This window comes from Trichechus manatus, unplaced genomic scaffold (assembly GCF_000243295.1).
Source record: "Trichechus manatus latirostris isolate Lorelei unplaced genomic scaffold, TriManLat1.0 scaffold00214, whole genome shotgun sequence".
Taxonomy (NCBI): Eukaryota; Metazoa; Chordata; class Mammalia; order Sirenia; family Trichechidae; genus Trichechus; species Trichechus manatus.
The window spans coordinates 858,357-877,158 of record NW_004444150.1 but is presented as its reverse complement, the minus strand read 5'-3'; the positions used below and the strand labels follow the sequence as shown (position 1 = coordinate 877,158).

Below are 18,802 nucleotides of genomic sequence, written 5' to 3'. Positions count from 1 at the left end.
CCTGTGGGGGGCGCACCCTGGATGCCCTCCTGAGCCCATCCTCACATCCTCAGAAACGCTGCTGGCTGTGCCCCTCCAAGACCTTGCGTTTCTGAAGAACTCTCTCTTCTATCACCACCCTCTACCCCGCTGACAGCGTCCAAGGTGGACAAGCATCTCCCTTGCATTCTGGAGGCTTGGCCATGCTGTCCTCTTGCTGCCAGGCCTGCAGCTGAGAAGCTGACACCACTCGGGCCCCAGGCCTGTCTGTCTCTCTGCCACGACGCAGGGCTGCGGTGTGCCCTGGTGTGGCTCCTCGTCACTGACCACTCGTGTCCGTGGGGACGTTCCTCTACATTTTCCCTCAGTAAGTTCTTCTCTCCTGCCTTCTCTGTTCTCCTTCTCCTAGGCTGATGCTCTGAGATCTCTCAGGTCCAGTTATTTCATACACACCACTTCCTGTCCTCTCACGGCACCCTGTCCTCACCTCACAGGCCCGTGTCCTCAGGGCTCCTGCTGACTGGTCTCTCCTTCGGGCCAGTGGCTTCCGCACCCCTGGCATCTCTGCTGTCCATTCACAGGTCAGGTGAGGCACTGGGAAGCGGGCTTTGCTGTGGCGACTGGGCAGGGGCCACTGCCTCCCGGACAGCTCTGCAGGGAGAAACCTGTGGCGTAGGCACGAGCGGCGTCAGCACCATGGCTCCAAGCACGTGAAGGAGCTTCCTGGGCGGGCGGCCATGACAGGGAGAAGGTCTCACCTGCAGTGTGAGTTCCCACAGCAGGCCAGGTTTCAGGATGTTGCCTTGCCACCACCTCTGCCTGGGTTCTCAGGCCAGAACCCGGCTGGTTGTTTCTCCGGGGGCGCGCCTCGCCTTCTGAGGGGGCGTGAGGGTGAGGCAGCGGACCTGAGCGCTCACTGCTGTTCAGAAACCTTCAGGCCACCCCCGCCCCGCACCACCATCCCTCACATGCACACCACAGTCCCTCACATGCCCTGCACCCGTGCTGTGGCCAGCTCCCATCCAGGTGAGCGTCCACTGCCCTCCATCTGGCCTCCTTGCTCGCTGCTGTCACTGTTCCCTCATCAGCTCACACTGTGTCTAGCATCCAGCTGTGTCCCACCTTCATCTAAGATGGAATCTCCAATCCCGTTTTTCCTTTACTTTGTGACCAGAGGAGACAGAAAACTATTTTTACCTTCATTTCTTCCCTCCTTCAACTCTCTTGGGTTTATCTGATGCTCTCCTAGAGGAACCTAGCTCACCATGTTCTGGAACTTCCTGTTTTCTAGAACACACACTGAAGGCCACAGCTTTCCCTCGGCACACCTGCTGGGCTGCATCCCACAAGCGTGTCGTGCCCACTTCCCCAGCAGACGCTCACCAGGCATACCGTGTCCCAGCACGGCTTCAGGTACTGGCGTATGCCCGTGGACTACAACCCCCACCACCATTTCTTCTCTGATTCATGAAACATTTGGGAAGATCTTTCTTGGTTTCCGAGTGTTGAAGATCTTAGATGTGGGAGAGAGATGGCATCCTTTTGTTACTGAGTTGCTAGGAAAATATTAATTCTCTGGATCTGCTGAGACTTCTTTGTGGCCTTGATTAGTCCATTTTTTGTAAATGTTTCCATGTTTATTTTAAATTAAAACTTAAAAAGTGTAGTCCTGATGACTGGTGTGCTGGGCCACACCTGTTCAACTCTGTTCAAAGCACCTGTGGCTGTAGGAGATTGTGACCACGCGTCCATCAGTCTCTGTGGTGTACGTCATGAGCCTTGGCTCTGCCACTTTCTCCCTGTACTTGTCCTTCCTTCTCAGTATGCTTGGAAGCTGGGTATTAGGTACAATGAGCCTCAGCGCCATTACACCTTCCTGTGAACTGCTCGTTCCATCTCCCTGGAGATTCTTCTTTCTCGGGGTCCCCAGGGGGCAGGTTAGAGGGCAGACCAGGTACGATTACAGGAAGAGCTGAATCGTCTACTGGAAGAGGGTGCGGCGGCGCAGGTCAAAGACGGCCACATGAAGCACATGCTGAGGGGGAGACAGAGCAGCGACTCGGGCCTGCACTTGGCGCTCTTCTCCCAGGCCTTCCTCACAGCCGTTCCTCTTCCTTGACCCCTTTTCACTCGGAGTACCGTATGTTCTGCGAGATGTTCTTTTGCATCCATTTCCTGTGCCACAGGGCTCTGTGGTGTCTGCTGTTCCTCTGCAGACTGCCCCGTGTGGCCTCTGAGTTCTCACAGAGCTCACCTTCTAGGGGGCTGCCGGTCCTGCGGGACCCCTGTAGGCCCACTAGTGGACACTTCCTGTCCTGTAGGTACCCCGTGGGCCCGTTGGTGGACACCTCCTGTCCTGTAGGTCTGTCGTGGGCCCACCAGTGGACACTTCTTGTCCTGTAGGTCCCCTATGGGCCCACTGTTGGACACTTCCTGTCCTGTAGGTACCCCGTGGGCCCACCAGTGGACACTTCCTGTCCTGTAGGTCCATCGTGGGCCCGTCAGTTGACACTTCCTGTCCTGTAGGTCACCTGTGGACCCGCCAGTGGATGTCCCCCGTGGACCTGCCAGTGGACACTTCTTGTCCTGTAGGTCCCCCGTGGGCCCGCCAGTGGACACTTCCTGTCCTGTAGGTACCCTGTGGGCCCACCGGTGGACACTTCCTTCCTGTAGGTCCATCGTGGGCCCGTCAGTTGACACTTCCTGTCCTGTAGGTCCCCTGTGGGCCCACCGGTGGACACCTCCTGTCCTGCAGGTCCCCGTGGGTCCATCGGTTGACATTCCTGTCCTACAGGACCCCACAGTCCCGCCAGTGGACACTTCTTGTCCTGTAGGTCCCCCGTGGGCCCACCAGTGGACACTTCCTGTCCTGTAGGTCCCCTGTGGACCCACCGGTGGACACCTCCTGTCCTGCAGGTCCCCGTGGGTCCACCAATGCACGCAGTCCTACACAGCCAGGTTAACTTTCACGCTGACACAGCCCACGCATCACTAGTCCTACACTAGCTCTTACACTCACTCTCCACCAGGATTCCCACACCACACAAGAATGTAAACTCAACCCCTCCTACCTGTCATCAGCCTGGGGCTTATCTCTGCAGGGAGGGCCCCCACACCCAGAGCTACAGGCACTTGGCAAGCTTGCTAGCCCCCTCCTGGGCCAGCAGGTGGAGTTTTTCTGGTCTTTCTTCTGAAACGGAGCAGCCTTTTGAGGGTCCTGGTTATGGCTCCCAAGGCCAGATGAGCAGGAGAACTCCAACCCCACAGGCCCCAGGCAACTGACTCCTGAATTTTTCACTTAAAGGCAGAAGCCCTTTCTTTCAGGTCCAGCTGTGTACTTTAGAAACTCTCATCTATAAAAACGGTATTATCTAGCATTGTTACCTGGGGCAGGAGCAAGACTGGTGCCGGCTCATCTGCCTGCAACCTGGCACAGACAGTTCAGACAGGACATGAATGGGTCACTCTCTCTATTCAGAAAGAAGATGCACAGTGGACCCTGCACCTGCACTCACACACCCACAGCCCCCCCTACGCGTACACTACCGCCCACTCACGCTGCCATCGAGTAGCCCCATTGTGCCTTAAAGACAGACGCGCTGTCACTGTCAGGCCACCTCACCACGCACAGAGGAGCTGTTCGTAAACGGCACATAAAGAAGATGGATTTTGCATCAATTTTCCCATCCACAAACTAAGTTCTAGATGCTTTCAATCAATCGCATTAGGATTTACAAAATCCTAACCATTCTGGGACACACGTAAAGTAATTTAATACATTACACACTTTCAGAGTAAAGTTCTTCCGTCAGATAAAGTGCAGCTTAAATATAAGCAGGTGGTGGTTGTTAGATTCTGTCAAGTTGATTCCGACCCACAGCAACCCCATGTGACAGAGAAATACTGCCCCATAGGGTTTTCTAGGCTGTAAACTTTACGGAAGCAGATCACCAGGTCTTTCTCCCGCAGAACCACGGGGTGGGTTTGAATAGCCAGCCCTTCAGTTAGCAGCCAAGCACTGAACCATCTGCGCCACCGGGGCTCCTTCAAGTACCGTATCGCCCTGAATTTCTAGAATCTACGTGCTGATCTAACATCCCAAGTGACATGAGGGTCTGGTGTGCTCCCTGTGTTAACAGCTGGGTCACGGCACTCCGTCACGTCCCTCGGCCTTCCACGCCAGGTCGAGGAGGAAGTGGGCGTCACTCACCATCCAGTTTCATCTGCTCTGGGCAATAATAGTGAATCACCGCTAACAGAGCAGCACCGTCACTGCCATCTTTCATCAAATCCTCCAACAACGGGAAGTAGGGTAACTGCCTATTGGAAAGGTGCTCTCGTCGATAGCGGACCTGCAGTTGATAAAAGGAAAACGGTCTCTACATACGATGGATCTTAACCACCATATATGTTACAGGCACACTGTTGAATCAAGAATTAAACTCAGGCCTCCTAGACGATGTTTAGAACTAGTGCAATCGTCTAGAAAAAGCCCAAAATGTCTGGATTCCATACTTTGCCTGGAACATATATGTCAGGGTCCAAGGGGTTGGGTATGATAACAGTGACTTCGTGGCTGCGCCGAGTAACAGCAGTTTTGTTACCAGCCCCACAGAGACAGGCTAACTCTGACAGACACTGGAGAGCCAAGGCCCAGCACGGCCACGGAGGCGGGCACACGCGGCCGAGGGGGCAGAACACATGTCTAAACTACAGAAGCCGACACGCTGTACACGAACGAGAAACAAGTTAAATGGTGAACATCCTAGTGCCTGGGAAACCCAAGTTACTGCTACTTTTCTAAGTATGGTCAGCATTACTCTCTGCCATTGAGAGAAAACAGCATGTAGTTGGAGAAATTTCAGAAACCCAGGTGAGACAAAATTGTATGTAAGGTAATCACCAGCCCCTCTAACACTGGAAACAAAGCCGCAGGAAGGTAAGCCCGTGCAAGGTGCTCTATGAAGCAACTGTTTTCGAGGTTTCCAGGTCTCTGCAGTCAGAGGAAACTGAGCTACCTGCGGCCTGACTTCCTGACCCGGGCCGTGCTTCCGACCGCAGGTACCAAGTGCCTCCGAAGGGAGGAAGGCAGCTCCGGCTCCGTTTCCAAAGGGTCCGTGGCAAACTTGTCCGTGTCACTAGCCACAATGCAGCGTTAAAACACGGCATCTTCCCACAAGCTGAATCTTCTCCAGAGAAGGAGAATACCTAATACAGCTAGTGAGAAAACCAGCAATCTGGACTAAAAGCTTCTGGGAGTAATGCAGACGAGGAGTGCAGCCCGAGGAAAAATCGTCTCTCGGCCATCGAGAATTTAAAGGTGTTCTCTCAATAAGCCTATAGTATGAAAAACCAAACCCGCTGTCAATTCTGACTGATAGCAACCCTACAGGACAGAGTAGAACTGCCCCATAGGGTTTCCAAGGAGCAGTTGGTGGATTCAAACTGCCGACCTTTTGGTTAGCAGCCAAGCTCTTAACCACTTTGCCACCAGGACTCTGTAGTGTCATCAATATTAAGGTTTAGTATAAAACATTTCTCACACATTCTTTTAAATTTAGGAATCAGGCTTATTTTGTCTCAAGAACGTGTTCTGGCCTGGACTTTAACTTGTTTCTCGGAGCGCACCGCAGCCCCTGCCCGATACTGTACCACACGTGCACACTCCGGGGGCACCAGCATGCAGGACACTACCGCATGCGCCAGGTCAGGCTTCCAGAGAGACAGCAAACACGGCCACAGGCATGCAGTGAAGCAAATGGGTTCTTGATTAAAGATGGATGATGGGGGTTAACATCAGGCAAAACTGTCTCTGAACTTCAGGGGTCCAGCTAGCTCGTATAATCACCTTGCAAATCAGGTTTCTTTAAACCTCTATGCTGTAGTTTCAAGGTCAAACCTCTGAACCTGCCCATCTGTACCAGACCTTTCCATATCTGTCCTCTACTGACCTGCTGGGCGCGGCAGCAGACAGTTACCGCTATAAACCACCTGAGCAAAGGCAACTCTGGCCCACCCCCCGTGCTAAGGAAGCTCTCCCCTGAAGCGGCCTCTTCGAGGAGAGCTGAGCTCTGTGAGCCCCTGACTACCCACCCTCCTCGTGGAGCTACTGTAATATTAGCTCTCTGGCTTTTAGGATTCAAGAAGTTAAAAGATATTTAAATATTCATAAAATGCTTTCCTCTTCTTTCTTAAAAATACATTTCAAAGAGAAGTAAAATGTCTGTCCACTAAGAAGCAGAAGACACCACTGCTCAGACGGGCCCTGCTTACCACTGACACCCACTGGTCTCTCCTCCATGGTCATAAAGAATCTGGTGAAAAAAGAATCTGGTCCAAATAATTAAAAGATGTGTGTTCCAAAAGTTCACTTTAACACACACTGTTTGGACCGCCAGGCCCTTTTCTGTGGAGACAATGCAGGAGCGGCAGCTCTGCTCTGCTTCTGAAGGGCCACGCTGAGAGCACCGCTGGGGCTCTAGAACCCTGTCTCTGTTTTTAAAACTTTCTTTTTATGTGAAAACTCACGCTTAGCATGAACCCACTTATCCATGCGGACCTAGCTCAACCCTTCCCTGGGAACGAGGGGGCCCGTCCCCGCTCTGGGCAGCACCCCCTGCGGGACAGGCAGGGCCAGCAGGAACTGGACAGAGGCACTGGGGAGCTCCAGACCAGAAGTGCCCTAGCAGCCCACACGACCTGCCATCTTCAAAACAGTGCGTTCTATAGCTATCCAGCGACACCAGATTCACTGTCAGCATCAGGAAGTCGCATGAGAAACAGAACAAAACGCACAGAGGAATTCACGCCACTAGCCTATTTCTCATTCATCCTGGTGTCTGCTGGGAGAGGGTGAGTCCTGTCATGTCAGCTTATGCTGGCCACATAAAGGAGGAACTAAGCGTGTCCAGAAGAAGAAACACACTCTCTTTAAAACAACCTACGAAATCGGGCAAAACTAAACTCTGAGTGTCTACAACGCAGCAGAGCTCCAGAGCACCATGTCACAAAGCCGCTCAGCCCAGGTCGGTGGCCACTCCTGTGTACAAAGTGCAGTGACAACACAGAGGACATGAACAAAAGAAACAGTTTCGGCTGCGAGCAGTTTTCAATGGAAGCGAGTGATGACTGGACGCAATGTGCTGGTGGCAGCTGGTCAGTTGTCCACTTACGGGCACCAGCTTCCAGTACCACTTGGAGGGAGACTGTGAGGAAGCAGGGGAGGAGGAAGGAGAGGAGGTCAGCAGAGCACCCCGAACACGCTCCACCAGTGCTCAGAGGCCGGAACAGTGACCCCGAGGGACAGCACCACCCAGGGGACACGACCCTCAGGCAGTCTGATGCTCAGAGGACCAGAGCAGGAGATGAGGAGCCCCTCGGCCTCACAGCTTTGCAGCAGCAAAGAACACTCAGAAACGTGGCATGGGATGGTGCCAAAAGGGACAAAGTCACTCTGACCCAGGGTGCTCAGTGCCGTATCTTCACCTACATGCTCAATGGGCCGATTCCCAAAAACGTGGTGGAACGCAGGAGGCTGAGGTGGGGTTAGGGGAGCATGTGGGGGGCACAGACGGGGACTGGCTGCCACCGTCCTGGCTGACCAAGGTGGCCTAAGGGCGGTAGCCAGTGGCAACTCCAGAGCCTCAGGGAGGGAGAGGAGGAGACAAAGGGGGAGCACACGCCTCACTCCCCACAGGAGACAGTGGGTACGGCCGAGCGTGGCCCACAGGCATTGACTTGTGTGGGTTCCCCACATGAAGACACAAGGGACGTCAGGTCCGCGGTGGGCGGGGCAGCATGCCCTCCACATTGTCCCGACCATGATGTCCCTGTCCCGACACACACCCACGGGTTTCCCAGGGTGCCTCTCCTCTCTTGCTGACCAGCTCCCGACCCCTCCCACAGGTCCCTCTCCTCATGCTTCCCGTCCCAGCAGAAAGGGGAGCAGGCTACTGCCAGGAGATCATCTGTGTCCAGCCCTCACCCGGGATCGCAGAGCCAGCCTGTGGGGGCGAGGGCGGGGGGAGTCCAAAAGGCTGGCCCCTTCTTTTGGTAAACAAAAATAAAAATAAGCAAATAGTGGTAGTTACTGGAATACTTTTTTAAAACTGAGAGCAAAGTTAACTTAATGCATTCCAAAGAAACCAAGTTTACCCTTTACCTTTTGGTGAGCTGGACTTTCCAATAACTGTTGTTTTAATTTAACTTCTTTCTCTGTTATCTCTCTCATTTTAAGATTTACCTGAAATAAAAGAAAAATGCATTAAGAAGGCAACTGCTTCCAAACACTGGCATGGCCCTCCTGACTCCACCCCAGCCACTACCTCCAGGACACAGGCATCACGGAGGCCCAGGTGCACCTGGAAACACCAGGATTCTGGAGGCCCTGCGGCCAATGCCCACTGCGGAGGCAGCCGCTGCTGCCAGGAGACAATCATGCCTCCCGATGCCCAGGCCATGCTGCTCAGGTCACAGGTAACCTATGCACTTATGCCAGAAAACATCAGTATACAACATGAAGTAAAAACAGCCACACTTTTAGAAAGAACCCAAAAACCATAAAAACGCTTATCGTCAATAGGGAAATGCAAATCAAACGCACAGTGAGCTATCGCTTCACACCCACTGGGCTGGCTGTTACCAGAAAAAACAGCAACTAACAAACGTTGGCAAGGACGCGATGGGGGTTGGAACTTAGAATGGTACAGCCGCTGCGGGAAAAACGGCCTGGGGTTCCTCAAAAAGTTAAACACAGAATCATCATATGGCCCAACAATCCCACTCCTAGGTATCTGCCCAAAAGAACTGAAAGCAGGGACTCTGAAACAGATACCTCTACACCACTGTTCTTAGCAGCCTAAAGGGGGAAACCACCCAGGTGTCCATCAACAGAGGATGGATAAACACAATGTGGTCCATCCACACAATGGAATGTTATTCAGCCATGACGAAAAAGGGATTCACGATACATGCTACAACACGGACGAACCCTGAAATCATTACGCTGAGTGAAAGAAGCTGGACACACAAAAAACTGTCTGATCCCACTTACACGATGTATCTAGAACAGGCAAATGCACAGAGAACAAAGTTTATCAGTGGTTACCAGGGGCCGAGGAAGGGGACACCAGGGAGTTTTTGCTTCAAAAAGAGAAGAATTAGTGCTTAGCAACCCTATTGAGTTTCAGCCATCTTCCTAACCTGTCTGGCACTTGCTAGACTCTCTAGGGTTTGGGCTTAGACTTTAACGAGCCCAGCACCTTAAAAAAGAGCGCTCATTTCCTGGTGCTTTGTTAGAAATCAGAGCACACCACCACCTCAGGCCTCACATCACAACAAGCCTGGTCCTTTTAGGACGTCCAAATCAAAGGGGGCAGATCCAGTCTGAGGGTCAGTATGCACTGTACCAAGGAGAACAGATACATAGAGAAATCTCTCTACTTGAAATATAAATAAATTTCAGACTTTTGAAGAAACAATTTTAAAGGAAAATATAATGATAAATTATCAAAAAGATATACAGACACATGCACACCTGTGTTCACTGCAGCACTATTCATGATAAGATGGAAACAAGCTCAGTGCCCATCAAAGGGGAACGGAAAGTAAACCATGGCACATACATACAACGGAGTACTGCTCAGTGATGAAGAAAAACGAGTTCTCAAAACACCATACAGCATGGATGAATCTGCAGGATATTAGCGAAATAAGTCAATCGCAAACAAATAAATATTGTAATGTTCTTCCTATTAGGAAACGACGCGAATAGGTAAATGCACAGACACTAACATCCGCTAGTGGCTGGGGGTGGGGGAGAAATACTCCCTAGGTAGCAGACGTTTCTCTTGACAGAAATGGGAAAGGTGGCGCTGAATACGGGTGAAGTCTGCACAGCATAAGCAGTGAAACGGGTGCCGACGAGCTGTACACAGGGAGGGGAAGGAATCCGCAAATGCGGGGCTGTGTAGGGTTTTGCAACAGTAACCACCACCAAAAAAAGGGGAGGGAGCTACAGATGCTCACAGTAATTAGACACAACCAATCCCTTATGACATCAGTTCACAGTAATTAGACAACCAATCCCCTTATGAGATCAATTCTCTTGGTTTGGGGGCTATTATGCATTGAATTGTGTTCCCCCAAAAAATGTGTCAACTTGGCTAGTCCACGATTCCCGGTACTATGTGACTGATTCCCAGTACTGTGTGACTGTCACCCATTTTGTCACCTGATGTGATTTTCCTATGTGTTGTAAATCCTACCTCTATGATGTTAATGAGGTGGGATTAGCGACAGTTATGTTAATGAGGCAGGACTCAACGTATAAGATTTGGTTGTGTCTGAAATCAAACTCTTTTGAGATATAAAAGACAGAAGGAGCAGAGACAGGGGGACCTCATACCACCAAGAAACAAGAGCCAGGAGAACAGTGCATCCTTTGGACCCGGGGTGCCTGCCCTGAGAAGCTCCTTGACCAGGGAAGATGGATGACAAGGTCGTTCCTCCAGAGCCGGCAGACAGAGAAAGCCTTTCCCTGGAGCTGCCGCCCTGAATTCAGACTTCTAGCCTCCTAGACTGTGAGAGAATACTTATCTCTTTGTTAAAATCATCCACTTGTGGTACTTCTGTTATGGCAGCACTAGATGACTAAGACAGGGGCTTAGGCCATGGCCTCTTGGGGCAGTGCAGTCAGCTGGCATGATACAGTTCTGGAAGTTGATGTTCTGCCTCTCTCAGTATGGCGAGTAGGACCTGGGGTCTTACAAGCTTAGGAGCAGTTATCTGAGATACACCTACTGGTCTTTATTCATCTGGAACAAAAGAGAAAGTAGGAAACCCGAGAATCAGAGAAGGAACTGCACTACAGGACTGTCTCCATGAACCACTTCCTCCTCCACCTTGAAACCAGAAGAGTTAGGTGGTGCTCAGCTACCACTTCTGAATGTTCAGATCAGGAACACAATAAATGAATCCTGAGAGAAAGGGAAAAAAATGTAGAACAGAACTTCAAATTCTTAATGAATCCCAGACTTACTGGACCGACCTACTGAGGCTGCAGAAGTCCCCAAAACTATGGGCCCGAGTTGCTCTTCAAACCTTGAACTGAAAACACCCCCTGACGTCACCATCTCTAAACTGAGTAACAGTTTAGCCCAAAGAGTAAATACTGTCAACCCTGATTATTGCAGAAAAAAATTCTCTATATAGACCAAAGGGTCCACAGCTATTTTAAAGCACAGATGAGAGAAGGTTGGGGGACAGGGAATTAAGTAAAGGTAAATAAAACAACTAGAACAGAAATGATGAGAATGTGTACATGTGTGAAGAATGGAACCAATGTCACTGATCATTATGTCTAGAAACTGTGGAATGGGAGCAGGTTTTGCTGTGCATATTTTCACCAAAAATAAAATAAAAAGAAAGGAAAGAAGACAGGAGACAAAACAAGGCAAATTAAGCCCTTGTCTTTATCTCTGATCCCTTCAAAACCACACAGAAAAGAAAAGAAAAAATCTAGAAGTGTACAAGGACAAGGGGATTGCAGCACATGAGAAAAAAGACCAAGGCCACAGAGGCAGGAGCTGGCAGAGTGGAGCAGAGTAAGGCCTGAGTGTCTAGGGGAGGAGATTCCAGGGAGAAGCATACAAATGCCCCAGGGCCCCCGAAGAGGTCCCAAAACATTTGGAAATTAACCTATTGCTCAAACAAGAATCCACAAGTAAACGCAAAAGTATTTTAAAGAGAATGATGAAAAAGACACAGCACACAAAAACTTCTAAGGTGCAGCTAAAGCAGTGCTTAGAAGGGAATGAATAGCTTTACATGCTTACACAGAAAATGAAGAGGTTTAAATCAACTAATCTTCCATCTTAAGAAATTAGAATAGAAGAGCAAATTAAATCCAAAATAAATAGAAACAAAATACTAAAGGTAAGAGCAGAAATTTAAAAATAAGAGAGAAAAGTGAACAAAAACCAAAAGCAGATTGTTTAAAGATTAATATAATTGATAAACTAGGCTAAACAAGGGGGAAAACAGATCAGGCAGAAATCATCAATTATCAGGCAACAAAAGAGGAGACAGTACTACAGTTCCCACATAAATTAAAAGAATAATAAAGATACATAATGAATTTTATGCCAATTAATTCAACAACTTAAATACAATCGACAAATTCCTTGCAAGTCACAGATTACTAAAACCGACAGAAAATTAAGTAGAAAATCTAAATGCCTTACATGTGCACTAAAGAAATTAAATTCACAATTAAACCTTCCCACTAGGAAGCTCAAGGCCCAGGTGGCTTGACCAGTGAATTGCATCAAACACTTGAGAAAGACATAATACTGATCGTACACAAACTCTTTCACAAAATAGAGGAGAGGGGTACTTCCCAACTCATTTTTAAGGCTGTCATTACCCTAAAACCAACATAAGAAAAATACATTATAAGAAAAGAAAACTACAGACCAATATCCCTCAAGAACATCAACATAAAAACCATCAACAAAATATTAGCTAATGGAACCCAGCAATACATAAAACGAGTAATAACCACAACCAAGAGGTATTTATCCTAAGAATGAAAGCCTGATCCAACATGTGAAAATCAATTAACGTAAATCCTATCAACAGATTAAGGAAGAAAAATCATATAATCATCTCAATAAATAGAGAAAAAAGCACTGAACAAAAGTCAACATTTATTCATTTAAAAAAAAAAAAAAACCTGCCTTACCAAACTAAGAATTGAAAGAAAATTCCTTAACCTAAAAAAGGGCATCTATGAAAAAAATTACAACTAAAATACTTTTAAAATACAACAGCATTTAAGAGAATAAAACACCTATTTAGCGAAGGAATGAATGTTTTTTCCTTAAGATTGGGTACAACACAAAAATGTCCGCTTTCACTACTTCTAGTCAATATGCAAAAGCAGCTGTAGCAGTATATAGACACGGAACTGCCAGAAATTCCAGCTGGATTCAGAAGAGGACGTGGAAGAAGGGGTATGGGTATCACTGCTGATGTCAGATGGATCCCGGCTGAAAGCAGAGAATACCAGAAAGATGTTTACCTGTGTTTTTACTGACCGTGCAAAAGCATTCGACTGTGTGGATCATAACAAATTATGGACAACATTGCAAAGAATGGGAATTCCAGAACACTTACTTGTGCTCATGTGGAACCTGTGCATAGATCAAGAGGCAGTCGTTCAAACAGAACAAGGGGTTACGGCCTGTTTTAAAGTCAGGAAAGGTGTGCATCAGGGTTGTACCCTTTCACCATACTTATTCAATCTATATGCTGAGCAAATGATCCCAGAAGCTGGACTGTAAGAACGGGGCATCAGGACTCAAGGAAGACTCATTAACAACCTGTGATATGCAGATGACACAACCTTGCTCTCTGAAAGTGAAGAGAACTTGAAGCACTTACTGATGAAGATCAAAGACCACAGCCTTCAGTATGGATTACACCTTAACATAAAAGAATACAAAAATCCTAACAACTGGACCAATAAGCAACATCATGATAAACGAAGACTGAAGTTCAAAGATCAAAGACCACAGCCTTCAGTATGGATTACACCTTAACATAAAAGAATACAAAAATCCTAACAACTGGACCAATAAGCAACATCTTGATAAATGGAGACTGGATTGAAGTTGTCAAGGATTTCATTTTACTTGGATCCACAATCAACATCCATGGAAGCAGCAGTCAAGAAATCAAACGACACACTGCATTGGCCAAATGTGCTGCAAAAGACCTCTTTAAAGCGTTGAAAGCAAAGATGTCACCTTGAGGACTAAGGTGTGCCGGACCCAAGCCATGGTGTTTTCAATCACCTCATATGCATGTGAAGCTAGGCAATGAATAAGGAAAACTGAAGAAGAACTGACACCTGTGAACTATGGTGTTGGCGAAGAATACTGACTATACCGTGGACTGCCAAAAGAATGAACAACAGAAAAACGCAGCGTGGTACGAGAAACGAAACGCAAGCTGTGAAAAATACGTGCAGTCACAGTGATGTCAAGTCTGCCTATGGATTTGACCAAAACTGTCCGTCTGACCACAGAAGAGTGATGGGACAGGAAGTGGAAGGTCACTGTGCTCACCACTTGTTGTGACAGTAAGTCAACAGATTCTGTCCATTGGCGACAAGTCAAGAGTCTTTAAACGCGGACGTGAACACAGACTAAATGTAAACCATGAGAGTGATGACTCTGGAGTACATGAAGCTCATCTTCCACGTAGCAACCAGGCCCTAAGCAAAACAGACGGCAGTAACAACGTGGCAACATCACTTCTGAATACATGGCAAATGCATGACACCCTTACCATGTAAGAAATCTGGTCAGCTGGGAAAAAAGAATAAACCCCCTTCCCCAAAGAAATAAGGCAAAGACAATGAGGCGGCAATTCACCACGGAAGAAAGGTGCACGGACAAACACATATTCTATTTGCTGAAAGTCACTTTATTTGCAAATAAAGAAACAAAAGTAAAAATGCTTTTTTCACCTTTCAAATTGGCAGATATTTTTAATAATATCCAATATATGGGAAGACGTGGGAAGAGGACACTGCACAGACCAACAGCCTGAGAAAATGGGATGACCTTTCTGATCATAAATTTGACAGAATACATCAAAGCCTTTGAAAATGAACATAACCTTTATCCCACCAGGACTGCACTGAGGAAAATAATCACGACATCATATGAAGACTACTGTTTAGAGCGAAAACTCAATTTTCCAGCAACATGAGAATTACAGACAACGGACTACCCGGCAGTTATTAAAATTGCTGATGTTGAATACCTGATCCATTTGGAAGGGTGTTCACTGTATCTTATTTAATGCAAAAATAAGCTTAAAGTAATAAAACACACAGTAAACTCTCAAATATATTTTAAAGTCTACATATTTCATACAAAGAAATGAAAGCTAAAAAGATCTATAGCAAAATGTTAGTCATGTTTATGAATTTAAGGTTATTGGTAATTTCCATGTTAACTTTCTGCTCAGTTTCTGAACTTCCTATGATTAATAAAATATAATTAATAAAAGCTGATCAATAGAGAACGTGAAATTTTAATTTTTGACTCCAGAAACTCATGCCAGGGTTACAGAAACACTGCACCAAGGTCCAGTCCCCCATACAGACAGGGAGCAAATTCTCTCGAGGTGCTGTGCGCACGCACATACTGCTCAAGAGCCGGGGAGTGACTAAGATGGTGCACACCACCAGAGGAGCATCCCCATCTCCGAGGAGGCGGAAGTGTGCGCCAAGGGTGGTGGAGAAGCGGCCGCCTGTAGTGGTGCCAACGGGTAACACCCTCAGCTGCTGACCGAAAGGCTGCCAGTTCAAGTCCACCCAGAGGCTCCTTGGAAGAAAGTGCTGACAATCTACTTCCAAAAGGTCAAAGACACTGAAAATCCTATGAACACAGCTCTTTCTGACACACACGGGGACAACATGAGTCGCAACCGACTCAACAGCAGCTGACTCTAATTCAGAGTCCAGGTGAAAGCCCTGAAGTTTCAGGAGCAAGAGGCTTTCTAGCGCCCACGCCTCACTGTTGACCCACAGGATCTACAGTGCTCTCCCCACCCAACCTGGCTCCCTAAACCTCCATCTGGGTAGGAAACCAATGAAAGACCAGGGCCACTGTCTCCAAGAATCGCCGCACCACCTCCCCCAATTCCTGAAATGAAGGCTGCCTGCCGTGGCAGTGAAAGCGGCACGTCACAGGCAGCCCTCACAGGCGGCCCTCGGGCTGGCCGGCCACTTTCGCAGACTAATCCACGGCCAGCGCTTCTTCCTTCCCCTCCAAAGCCCTAAGCGCCCAAAGACTACGTGTGCAAACGGTACAGCAGACCACAGAGTCTTTCACGAGACCCCTGCTCAAGCACACTAACAAAACTGGATGTGGAGTTTCTACAAGCCATTTTGTTGCTGTATTAATGCCCCCAGCGGAACGCTTTTTGCAAATAAGGAGGCTTAGTTACCAAAGGCTTTGGTTAAGTAAGCCCATAAATACTCACACGCTACTAAAAATAAACATTCTTTACATAAACAAGGAGTCCTGGTAGTGCAGTGGTTAAGCGCTCAGCTGCTCACCAAAAGGCCAGTGGTTCAAACCCACCAGCTGCTCTATGGGAGAAAGGTGTGGCAGTCTGCTCCTATAAACATCACAGCCTTGGAAACCCTGCGAGGCTAGAAACGTCTGCTCTGTCACATGGGGTCTACCTGGGCCGGAATGGACGCCCACAATGGGTTTGTGTTCAGGTTTTACATACATTGCGTAAGAGATGACACTGTAAACTTCTAAATGTGAAAAGAGTAAACAGCATTTACAAAGATTTCACTTTTCTCTTTATTATAATGCCTTCCAAACCTGACAGCTCCCTTTCTGCAGAGCAGTGCTTCTGGTTATTTTAAAATCAAAATAGAGACGATGTGTTGCTTTAAACCATCCACACGCACTGCGTTTCCCACAGGACCTCCTCGCACCCACTCATGCCCGTCCTCTGGGCACGCCTACCTTACCTCCAGCCCCTGCACTGCTGCAGACAGGACCCAGGAGCCGCCAAGGGGCGGCTTACAGCAACCTTACCTGCGTGACAGCCGAGAAGCGGCTGTGGTCAAGGAGAAGGGCCAGCACCGCAGAACGAGAGGCCAGCCCGCCCACACCGGCCCCAGGGCACGCGGAGGGCTCCGACACGCACCTTGTTGATCCAGAACACCATGGCGTCCTCCAGGTCATACGGAAGCTCTTTCGAGGCACTGAACGTCGAGAAGCGCTTGACGCTGGCCACCACTTTCTCAATGCTGATCATCTCCACGGTGTAGGCCATCATCAGAGCGTCGACCATCGCCATGTGTGAACTCTGGGGAGCAGAGCAGCATGGGGAACGCTCAGCGCACGCCTCCCACCAGGCTCGGACGCAGAGCTTTCTCAAACTCAAAATTCTGAGCAGTGGCTGCTTTTTTAACATCATCTCCAGGTAGAGACAGGAAAGCATCTGTCTGCATCTCCCCCTCACTAGTTCCAGCCGGGCATCTCGGCCAAGCTGCCCGACAATGTCTATGGACAGAGAGTCCCTCTTCAGAGCTCGGGCAGAGAGTTCCCAGGCAGCGCAGAGGGCGCTCGGCTCTCTCCTCAGAGCTCGGGCAGAGAGTTCCCAGGCAGCGCACAGGGCGCTCGGCTCTCTCCTCAGAGCTTGGGCAGAGCACTCCCGGGTGGTGCACGAGGCGCTCGGCTCCTATCCCTCACCTTCACAACACGCTGTGAGGGTTCCCAGGTGGCAGTGGGACCCCTACTCCACAGCTTGGACACAGGTACAGACAGGAGGTGAGGAGACGCGTCCAGGCCACACGAGGATGAGCCAGCATGACCACTGGCCAGAGTGCTGCACGCGGAGACCACACCACAGGTTCACATCCTTTCTTTACAAAACACAAGTCCCGCTCTCTTGACCCACACACATCAGCCACGAAGGCTGAGAATGACCAACCACAGGATGCAAAATCAAGAGAACGGCCTCAGTAAAACCAGTGCAGGAGGCATCAAACTGGTTGGACCCAAAATGGTCTGGACAGGTCACATGAGCAGCATAGCTTTCAAAGACTGGAAGGAAGGTTGTGCTTAGAGAGGAAAAGGACTTGTTTATTTATTTAAGCACAAAAATACTGATCTAATAGAATGGGCTCGATAATTAGAGAGAGAGAGAAACCATAACATCTGTAGAAAGTCTGCCTCCAAATGTTTCTATTAATATACCTCGATCCTTCATGGAACATTCACGAGAAAAAGAGCTAAAAGTAAGCTGCTCGGTTTCGAAAGCCAGCACTCACACTTAGAAACGCCCCCTTACTTGGGCATCCTGCTGCACTCAGAGACTGTGGGATAAAGATCCAGATTTGGTCTTTTTGTCTCAGTTTCTGAAAATAACCAGAGCAATCAAGATGCCCTCGTTTGCCAAAATGGCCAGGCAAGTAGGGGCTTCCCAGGCCCCACACCTGGCAAACCAACCTCAGGAAGGGAGGGGGCATGATGCAGTCACCTATACCCACTGACTGGATCGATCAGAACTATGCATTAAGGCCCCATCACGCATATTCATTGAGGACCCAGTGACTAGGGAACCCTGGACCTTGAAGCTTTTGGTTTTGGGCTTCCCGGAGTGGCAAGAGAGCCTGGCTTGTCCTGGGGCAATGGAGTCTCCTGCCATGAGTGCTCCCAGACCTCGCCTGATGCGTCTCTCAGCTGCACCCTTTCTGGTTATAATAAATGGGTAACTGTAAGTATACAAAGTCTCCGTGAGTTCTGTGAGTCATTCCAGCGAATTACTGAAACCACTGGGGGCAACGACAGCCAGCAGGGCCTGACGTCTGCCTACCTGGCAGTTGATTAGAAGGACAGAGTGCTAGCTTGTGAGGTACCAGCCCTGGGGGCTGGTGGACAGAAGAGGGCTGTGCAAGCAGTTGTTTTGTAAAGACCTAACTCTGGGTGGTCAGGGACTGAGAGAGAGAAAACGCCACGTGGGTGGCTGGTTTGAGAGATGGAGAAGTGGGAAAGTGGGGATGTGCATTATCTTCATGCTCTGGGGCTCGGCACTGTGCTGATTACTGTTTACACAGAGCGACACCTCAGTCAGGAGCCTCACTGTCCAGGAGTCCCCATTCAGCCTGGCACTCCTGCCCACGCCCTGTCCCCACTCCCGCCCGCGCCCCGTCCCCACTCCCGCCCGCGCCCCGTCCCCACTCCCGCCCGCGCCCCGTCCCCACTCCCGCCCGCGCCCCGTC

At 49.1% G+C, this 18,802-nt stretch overlaps 1 protein-coding gene across 2 annotated transcripts in view; it reads right to left on the bottom strand.

Annotated features, from left to right (window-relative positions):
- The window catches only part of CAMSAP1 (calmodulin regulated spectrin associated protein 1), a 47,438-nt gene that overhangs the window by 28,151 nt on the left and 485 nt on the right, over nucleotides 1–18,802 (bottom strand). For both annotated transcript variants that reach the window (XM_004388653.2, XM_023742630.1), the window contains exons 2-4: nucleotides 16,723–16,884; nucleotides 8,141–8,221; nucleotides 4,190–4,331 (exon numbers count right to left, since the gene is read on the bottom strand). In XM_004388653.2, the coding sequence (XP_004388710.1) occupies nucleotides 4,190–4,331; nucleotides 8,141–8,221; nucleotides 16,723–16,884 (385 nt within the window). The remainder of the gene's footprint in view (nucleotides 1–4,189; nucleotides 4,332–8,140; nucleotides 8,222–16,722; nucleotides 16,885–18,802) is intronic.